The following is a 10627-nucleotide window of genomic DNA, read 5'->3' on the forward strand; positions in this document are numbered from 1 at the left end:
AAAAAAAAAAAAAAAAAATTCATAGTGTTACTGAGACTTATTTTCCTTCTTCATTCACATTCTCTCACAGTGTTCAGTGGAGTTTTCGGGAGGCCACTCAGTATGTGATATTGCAGCAAATTAAATGCATACGCACATATGAGAATCTAGCAGAAATTAAAGAGATTTGCAAGTTAAAGGATGCAACTCTTTTCTCCAAATAAGTCTTAAAAAAAAAAGTTATGTTCACAAAATAGGCTTTTTATTGTTTTTAAATTAATATTTTAAAAATTTCTCTTTGTATTTTTAATATGAGAACTGGTAGATACAAATCACAAACAAAACATGTTTAAGGTCCTCAATAATTTATAAAAACATAAAAATGTCTACATTTTATATGGATATATGTTGGTCCTGAGACCAAAAAGTTTTAGAATTGATGGCTATTTGTTGAGTTTATGATATAACTAAGCTGTAAGTCATCTGTTTGCGTGCTCAGCCATATTTGAGATTGTAGGTTGTAGTTTTTAAAATTTCTTTCCCTTGATCTTTCTAAATCAGGGTTTTATTTTCACATATTGAGTCTGGCTTCTGTTGATTATGTTAATTAGTTGAACAACTGTTAATTTTTTTTTAACCTTTTTAAAGTAAGTAAGTTTTTAGTTAGTAAATGTCTTTCTGAAAACTTTAAGTTCTTCCATCAGTAACAAAACTAAAGGTCACATGGATTGGCAATAGTTTTATGTCACTTCTGTAGCATTGCCTTACCACCTCAATATCTTTTCAAAATAGTTGTTTTTAATGTTTGAAAAATTAGACATGATTTCGAATCCAGGTCTGTTTTCCAGTTGTGATTCTGATTTGGGTGAATCATGAGGTAGAACTTGGTTTGCTTAAAATATTAGGAACTAGATACTCTTTTTCAAAAATACTGCTTTGAAACTCTTCGTTATTTTACAGGGATATTTTCTTTCCATTATTATTAGTGTTAGTTGGTTGGCTTAAGATTCAATTGCCTGTGACTCTTAGGTCATTTTTCTCAACAAAATCATTATCTTGTTCATTATTAAATATTTATTAGACCTTTACTCATGTACCAAATGTTGTGCTGGATACTAAATAAAGTGGCAAGCAAGACAGATATAGCACCCGCCTGCATGGAGCTTAAGGTCTTTCAGAGGAGAAAAATGTTAAATTAATTAGTATATGAATAATTGTTTAAATTACAGTACAGGGTGCAATAAAAGGATACAACAAGGATCTTAACTAAATCTAGGATGTGTCAGTTGTATAAGATCCGGGAAAGCATCTGTTAATTCCAAAGACAGAATTTTCCTTGTGCTATTGATTTTACACAGATGGGTTAGTTATTAGTCTTTTAAGAGTGGTATAGTTTAAATTTTCTTCATCATTCAGCTGTTGGCTGTACAGGTGGATGGTAATTTATTAACTGGAAGAAATTGGCTTATATTAGCTTTGTGAAAACAGTATCCAACCTGAGCTGATTGCAACCCATTGAAAAACTAATCAGTATTTCTGCCTTTAGAGCATTCTAGTGACTCCTTTTTCTGCCATTTTGTCACATTTTGTGTGATTATTTATCCATGATTATTATATTTACCCATAAAGTAATAGAATTTTGTTTATTTGGAATAAGAAAATATTTTGTATAGGATATTTAGGAAATATCCTGTAGGAAACCAAGAAACTTTCGAGTTCATATTTTCCTTTTAGCTTTGTTTTGATTTTTGGATTGGAACAAAAGATTGCATGTCTTTATTTAAACAAAACAGAACACAAAAAGTGAGATGCTGTTTATAAGAAATATAATAGAAAACATGAAATTTTCTTTGAATAATGAAGTTTAGAAAAGAGAAGGAAAGCATTGTCTATTGAGTGAGAAGATAAGAGTGCTTTTACTTTTTCTTCCCAGTGGTTGATTTTTTTTAAATTATGACTAAATAATCAAACTTACAACAATCTGTAGTGAGAATGGCAGAGACTTAATTAGAATAAAGAAGAAACCTGATGAAGATTGCAATCATGAGTTGTTGCATGGTCCTTAGAAACCAGAACAGGACCAGTATCTCAGTAGTGATTCTAACCTTTTTATCAACCCTTTAAGAATCGGATGTAAGCTATAAACCTTCTCCCCACAAATATGTTCATATAGATTTTGTCAACTAAAATCTACCTTTGGATCTCAAGTTGTTAATCACCAATCAAGGTTTAAAACATCTTAGAGTTTATACTATTTCTGTGTTCACATTATGGACAAATCAATTTTAGATAAAGACTTAAATTTTTTTAAATTTTGAAACTTGTGGAAGAAGTTATAGGTTAGTATCCTTCAAACCTTAGAGAAAGGGAAGATTTTTAAAGACATAAAAAGCATTGACTACTAAAGAAAAAAATAGTTTTGGCTATATTAAAATTAAGAACTTTAGAAAGTAGAGCCAAGCATAAACAAAGTGAAAAGTAAGTTGTAAAATGGGAGCAGATATTCACAAAGCACATAAATGGCAAATGATTAGCCTCAAGAATGTGTAAAGAGCCACAACTTGGTGAGAAATGATCAAACAACCCAATTAAAAAATGGAAAAATGATAGAAACAGGCATCTCATAGAAAGAGCCAAGTCAACATGAGCAGAATCTCAACCTCATTACTGATTAGTGAAATGCTTTACCATTTCTAACCTATCCAACTGACAAACACTAAAACACCTGACAGTAGCAAGTGTTGATGAGGACAGGGATTCACAGAATCTCATACACTGCTTATAGAAGTATAATTTGGTGCAATGTTTTGGAAAAGAGGTTTGTCCTTATCTCCTAAAGTTAAACATTCCCTGTAACCTAGCATTTCCATTCATTGGTATCTACTCAAGAGAAATAGTGCACATGTATACCAGGAGGCATGCAAAACAAGCTGATCGTAGCCCTCTTCACAATAGCAAAACCCTGGGAACAGCTGAAATGCCCATCCGTGAGAGCATGAATGAAAAAAATTTCTAGTTGTTATCTAGTATGAATACATGGTATATACAGAATAAGTATGCCATATCCAAAATTCTTGGGACCCGAAGTGTTTCAGATTTCTGATTTGTTTGGATTTTGAAATATTTTTATTATACTTACTAGTTGAACATCCCAAATCCCAAAAATTCAAACTCCAAAATGTTCTAGGGAGCTTTTTTTTTTTTTTTTTTTGTCATGTTGGCCCTCAAAGTTTCGGATTTTGGAACATTTCAGATTTTACATTTTTGGATTTGGGATGCTCAATCTGTAATTGTACAAATCAGTCAACAACATTGAAATCAGTGACGGGTGAATGTTAGCAGTATGCTAAGTCAAAAACATAAGACCCAAGAGATTACATATACCATGAAAAGCTTTTTTTAATAGTTAAAAACAACCAAAAAATAATGTCTTACACTGACTACATGTAGATGAATTTAAAACAACATAAAAAGGAAAACAATAAATGATTAACTTGGAATTCCAGATAACGGTGGGAAGTAACATGGGATTAGATGAAGTTTACTGTGAAAGTGCTAATTTTTGTTGCAGTGGTAGATTTTAGGGTGCTTATTACTTCATTAAAGATAAATAATTATATAACTAGTCTTCTAAGTGGACTATGCATATACCAGTTATGCAAGTGTGTTGAATCAAGGATGATTTATTCCATTTTGTACCCCTGAGTTCCAATTTTAAAAAATTTTTTTCAGAGTTCATTGAATATAGATAGATATTCATGTCATATTGAGTGTCAGGAACTACCCTAGGGATTGGCTGGAAATACAGAGACAAGCATGACATAGTCTCTATTTGGTGGTATGATGTAATAGAAATAGCCATTCTAGTAAGTGTGTGAAGTCTTGCACTGAACATGGTGGAAGTCTTTGGGGATTCAAAGAAGGGAGCATTAGTTTCTACAACATATCTAGAATTTGCCTCCACTCTACTCCCTCTCACCCCACCTCCTACCCCACCACAGTTCCCTTCTCTGCATACATATTTGACTGATAGAGTATTTAGACTTCTGGTGGGTTGTCTCTCTTGTTCTATCTTACTACAAAGTTAATTTTCTTTGTGCTGTAATATGTCTGTCTCATATATGCAACTTTAAACTCTTCGAAGTCATGAGCATTTTTTAAATTCCTCTCAGGCCCCAAAATATCTTGCATACTATTCATGTTGATTATTCAATTTAGCGAAGAATTTAGTACCTACGATGATACGAACATTGCATTTATTCAAGAAATCTTTGAAAAATGACCCAATGGATACATGAACAGAGTATAGAAGTTAATAGGTATTAATCAAATTCCTGTTTATTGCTTTGTGCTAGGACCTATGGCGCTCATATAATGTAATATATATTTTGCTGTTTAGTCTCATTATGGAGATGACTTAAACAATTAGAAAATATAGAATGATTTAAAAAACAAAATAAACTTCCTACTTTTATTCTTCACTCCCACATTTTCGATGTCATAATTTACACTTTTGTGTTATTTTTGTCTTTTAACAAATTGTTGCTATTATTTTTATAATAGTTTTGTCTTTTAACCTTCATACTGAAGATATAAGACAGTATGTTAAGGGAAGTAAGCCAAGCACGGAAAAACAAATACAGCATGATCTCACTTAATTGTGGAACCTAAAAAAACGACTCAGAGAAACAGAGAATAAAGTGGTTATTGGGGTCTGGAGGTATTAGAGTGGGATTGGGGAGTTGTTGGTCAAATAATACAAACTTTCAGTTAGATGGTAGAAATAAGAGATTTATTATACAATATTGTGACTATAGTTAATAACAATGTGTTGTATACTCGAAAATTGCTAAGAGAATACATTTTAAGTGTTCTCACCAAAAGAAATGATAAATATGTGAGGTTAGCCATTTTACAATGTACGTCATGTACATCATCTGTCAAAGAAAATAATTTAAGTAAAAAAAAATAGACTTTTGATTTAGTGTAAATAGGAAATGACTGAAAATATGGAATAGTGCATATGATTTAGGGAGGACAATAAACATAGGCATTTTCTTGACTTTGAAATTATATTTTAAAACAAAACTAAAAGCTGCTGTCTTTGACTTTTCAATTTGCATAGGTTGGTAATTTGAGAAGGCAGTCAATAGAACTAATGCAGTGCCACTATGTTTTTCACAAGCAGTAACAATTTCTGTGAAACTAGCAGATGTGTCACTTGTTGATTTCAGTCTGTACCTGATAGAATTCCCATTAAATATTTTTGGTTGAGTAATTGTACTTTATAACTGAAAGATGTTCCTCCCATATGAACAGCATTTTGCAAATGAGGAAACTGAAATCCATAAAGGTAAAAAGACTTTAGTAAGTTTGCACCAAAAGCAGTAGGACTAGAAGCCAAATCTCCCCTCTCCTAGTTAAGCTTTTTGTTGTTGTTGTTACTGGATCTACACACTTCAGAGTTGCTTTTCATACATTTAGGTGTCTTGAAAGCTTTTTCACTATCAAGTAAGTGGCACTTTTAATTTCAAGAAATTAATATGATATAGTAGAAAAAGCACTGACCTTTCCAGAAATCTAGAGACCTGAGTGCGACTTCAAATTCAGCTCTACCATTTAATAGGCTGGGAAGTCTGAGGTGAACTTGACCATTAATCTTTTGGATATCATTTCCATCTGTGAATCTTTACTGTCTCTTCCAGCTTTAACACCCTCTTAGTCAAAAGCCAAACCGCAGTCCACATGATCTGGCCTGTGGGATATCAGTACAACTAGTTTGATTAACTGATGATTAAATATGCCAGGACTTCCCAGATACACTTACCCAACTCCTTTGTGATCCCACATAATATGTACAGCATTTGCCTGTTTTTCCCCTCGAAAGTGAACTTCTTGAGGGAGGCAACCATGTCCTTTCATGATCGTATTCTCCGTAACCATCATAGGGTAAGCACACAAATCTTTGTTGAATGAGTGAGCGTCTGTTTTGGAGACCTGCCATTGCTTTGGGCTTTCTCTATATATGTTTTTAGTAAAGGAAAATGATAGTATTTTAAAACAAGGTTAGTTTGAATACTTGGTATCTGAGCCATTTACCTGTACAATCTTCATCTGATCATACAGATTTTTAAAATAATGAACACCTTCCTTTCTTAATAATTCATCTATGTTTATTTTATGAATAACATGTAGTAGAGAGTCTACATGGTTTAATGCTTCTTTAACTCATTCTTCATTTTAATGAAACATATATTTGAACATTTTTAGGGTCAGGGAACAGTATTAAAAATTGGTCCCATTTGTAAATTTAATTTCCAAGGGTTTATTATAATGATTATATCGTTTATTTCTCTAGTTATAATCGCTGGTTATGTCAAGCAAGATCTGAGGATCTGTCTGATATTGCTTCTCTAAAAGCCTTATACCAAACAGGTGAGCTTAAATACATGGTAACTTATTCTTTCACTAATTAAGGGCCCCCTACCAAGCATGCTATTTGAGAATTTATTTTTCTCTGATTTCATTTATTGTATCTATAAAATGAACAAAATAGTTTTATACTAATGAAGATAGTTTTGCCTGTCATCAAGATCTTAAAAGTAACATCCAAATCTATAAAATTTTCAACTTACAGTTCAGCATTGGCCAACTTTCTTTCATGATAGTGTCTCTCTTCTTTTAAAAAATGTTTCTGCTTTTATAAGTACCATATACTTGCTACTACAAAATTCAAATCTTATGTAAATATATGATGGAGACAGTGAAAGTTTCCAGATTGCCACTCCTTCTCCATTCTGTTTCTTTTTCAGACGGTACTTTTTAGTAATTTTCAGATTTGAGTGCTATTTAGTTTTTCCTAGATCACTAATGTCATTATACATTGTAGCGAGCTTAAGCAAAAAGCTATTTATTAAAATGTCTGGGGGACTGGGCATGGTGGCTCATACCTGGAATCACAGCACTTTGGCAGGTGGAGACAGGAGGATCATTTGAGACTTGGAGTTCAATACCAGACTGGGCAACATAGTGAGACCCCATCTCTACAAAAAAAAAGTGAAAAAATTAGCCAGGTGTGGTGATACATGTCTGTAGTCCCAGCTACTTTGGAGGCTAAGATGGGAAGATTGCTTGATCCCGGGAGTTGGAGATGGAGACTACAGTGAGCTATGATCACACCACTGTCCCAGCCTGGGTGACAGAGCAAATTCCTGTCTCTAGAAAATAATAAAATATTTTAAAAGATCTTTGGCTGTTTGTTCTTGATTTAAAATATTTAAGAGGTCTTCTCTTAAAAAGACAATGATCAGGCTGGGCGTGGTGGCTCACGCCTGTAATCCCAGCACTTTGGGAGGCTGAGGCGGGTGGATCACTTGAGGTCAGAAGTTCAAGACCAGCCTGACCAACATGGTGAAATCCTGTCTCTGAAAAAAAAAAGGACAAGGACAATGATCAAAACTTCATGAAGTTTTTTTTAGAAAAGGTGTTGTTATCTGCAGAGTAAAAAAAAAAAAAAAAATTGGAAGATGAAATTTGAGCAACTTATACTTCTTGTTTTCAATGTTTTAAATTCATGTAGAATATTTTATAAAGTCAGAACCCAAGACAAATAATATTCTTGGAATGAAGTTTCTGGGTGCTGATTACATTTCCTGTTTATAGGTGTTGATAACTGTGGTCGAACAGTGATGGTGGTAGTTGGAAGAAATATTCCTGTAACATTAATAGATATGGATAAGGTAAGCCATAAAAGGGCTCTGTTTTACAAATATTGTTGATTGAAAAATTAAGTAGTATATGAATTTGGAATCAACACCTACAATATGAGTCGAGGCTGAATTGTGTATCACTGACAGAGGAGCAAACTTGGTTCTAGAGTAGACCTGTATCATTTCAGGTCGATTGGGGTCTGATTTTTTCTCTGTCCAAGAGATAAAAATACTGGAATATGGTAATATGATCTCCAAAAACACAGCTGCTTTGTTTTGGATATGATGTAACTAGTAAGTGGTTGGAATCTGTATTATAATTGTGTAATCAAATTCTGACTTGTTTTGAAAAAAGAAAAATTAATGTTTGAGTATCTAGTATAAGAGAAAAAAACAGAAATGTAGTTTACCCAAGATAGCATAATTCTATAATCCCTTCATTTGGAGTCAAAGAGCAGAAGTGGATGATTCATAAAAGAAAAATGATTATAACTGGTAGATAAAAATAAGAAAATATTCAACCTGATTAGTAGTCCAAAAAAGGGGAATTTAAATGAGATACCTTTATTCACCTTCAAAATTAGCCATAACTCTTAAGTAATGGTTATTGTCATCAAAGATGAATTGAAACTATAAAAGTAATCACATCCATCGATCCATTAATTCCATTTGTGAAAACTTATACTAAGGAAATAAACCAAAGTTTGGAAGTAGCTGTAGGCCCTGACACTGTTTAAAGCAGGACACTCATACAAGGGGAAATTGAGCCCACAAGATAAATATAGAGAATCCTGGAACACCAGTTTTTTAGGAACCGACTTCAAAGGATAATAACTTTAACTGATCAGTAATTATTAACCATAGTAAAAAATTATATACTTAAAAAAGCAAAATTACATGGAATTTAAGATAAAACAGTTGTATAAAAGCTGATAATTGCTTCTGGTGGTTGCTTCTGGTGGTTGCTGGTGTTTTGGTAAAAAAACGTTGTGAGAGCACTGAACCTGGCATGTTATTCGCAGGGTTATTTGTAACAGAAAGTTAAACTTAAATTCCTAACAGATAATCATGGTACATTCAAATCAGATATTCTGTAATCCTTATAAATTATGGTTATAGAGGTAAGTACTATAGAGAAATGTTTAGAATATAATTTAATAAGAGAAACAGTGATACATTAAATTGTATTTACATTGACCTTAATTGAGTTGTTTGTTTGTTTCATTTTGTTTTTAAACACAAAAACAAGGAAAATATCTCAAGGAAAGGGATTTCATGGTTTGGGGGAGAATTTGTCTTTCACATTTTTTGTTCATGTGAATATACCTTTATATAGTGAAATAACTTAAGAAATTGAATTTGAAGCCAAAAAGGAGTATCCTAATTGCCCTGGGGTGGGGTTAGGGAATGGACAGAAAGAGGATGAAGCAGCCATCTGGTAAGAGGAGAAAAAAGAATAATGAAAATATGCATACACCCATATGTGGTAGATCATGCCTGTAATCCCAGCACTTTGGGAGGCTGAGGCAGGCAGATTTCTGGGGTCCAGGAGTTCGAGACCAGCCTGGGGAACATGACGAAATCCTGTCCGTATGAAAAATAAAAAAATTAGCCAGGCATAGTAGCACATGCCTGTAGTCCAGCTACTTTGGAGACTGAGACAGGAGGATCATTTGAGCCTGGAATGCAGAAGTTGCAAGGTCTCCGCAACCAAGATCGTGTCATTGCACTCCAGCCTGGGTGGCAGAGAGAGATCCCATCTCAAACAAAACACACACACACACACACACACACACACACACACACACACGCCCGAGCATGCACACACGCACACAGACACACACACATACAGAGGGAGTAACTAAATTGATAAAAATTATACCATTAGTAAGTTTCAATTTGTAATCATTTGTGTTATTAATAATCAGCATGACACTCATTTTTATGATGTGATTATTGCCAATAAAACCATAAATCCTTGTGTTTGATTTTGATGTGTTCTGGATACTCACAATGTATCATTTCCTGTAAAATATGGAGACAGCTGATGATAATAATGTTACCAAAGCAAGTAATGAGTGGAAAGATACTGTGTTTTCTTAATGCACTCCTCTTCTGCTGCTAATCCAGGTTAATCCAACCATGTTAATGTCAAGGCCTCACCTGAAGAGGAATTGGCAAACAGTTTGTTTTATAATTATCCTTCGATTGTTACCTCTTAGCTTTTTCTACGTGATTGTTTACAGCTAAACCACTGGGTCATACTGGCCCTGCCTATATTGTATCTGTGTTTTGTTTTTGGTGTTTCTTTTAAATTTTTCATTGTTGTAATGGAATATTTCTATAACCGATTTGGGTCACATTAAATTTGAGTCTTTCAGAGCTCTAGAAATGCTTCCCAGCCTATTGCCCCTCTACTGATTAAACCTCTCAGTGTCCTCCTTCAGATCAGCGTTAAAGATCTAAAAAAAAATTAGCTCTCAGGTGAATCATGTGAGGCACTTATATCTTTTTATTGTAATTCTTGGTTATGTGCAGGCCATAAGTCTGTTTCTGCATAGAGACTGGAAAGACTTTGATTGAATTCAAGCAGAAACTTAAAAAATTATTAAAAGTGTAGAAATTCTCTAATGATTTTTATATCATTATCCTAGAGAGGGAAAACTTGGTAGTTGATCCAAGAACTTTTTCCAGAATATGAAGAGTTGTTTTAGAAGATAGAGACTGATTGTTCTCCTCCATCACTTAGAACAAGACAGAAAGGAATTGTACTGTAGCACTTAGGATAATTATTAGACACTGGGATGATTCACTTTCCTGGAGATCTTTTTGAAGAAAATGGATATTCATCACTCTGAGTTATCCATCTGTGATGACTAGGGCATAGAGTAGGTTAGTTTTCTGTGTGGTTTTTTTTTTTTTTTTTTTTTTTTTTTTTT

At 33.4% G+C, this 10627-nt stretch overlaps 1 protein-coding gene across 3 annotated transcripts in view; it reads left to right on the plus strand.

Annotated features, from left to right (window-relative positions):
- The window catches only part of GDAP2 (ganglioside induced differentiation associated protein 2), a 70745-nt gene that overhangs the window by 36395 nt on the left and 23723 nt on the right, over window positions 1–10627 (plus strand). For all 3 annotated transcript variants that reach the window (XM_017524164.2, XM_017524165.2, XM_017524166.2), the window contains exons 9-10: window positions 6338–6414; window positions 7642–7718. In XM_017524164.2, coding sequence (XP_017379653.1) covers window positions 6338–6414; window positions 7642–7718 — 154 coding nt within the window. The remainder of the gene's footprint in view (window positions 1–6337; window positions 6415–7641; window positions 7719–10627) is intronic.

The sequence above is a fragment of the Cebus imitator genome, unplaced genomic scaffold, assembly GCF_001604975.1.
Source record: "Cebus imitator isolate Cc_AM_T3 unplaced genomic scaffold, Cebus_imitator-1.0 Scaffold32, whole genome shotgun sequence".
In the NCBI taxonomy this organism is placed as follows: Eukaryota; Metazoa; Chordata; class Mammalia; order Primates; family Cebidae; genus Cebus; species Cebus imitator.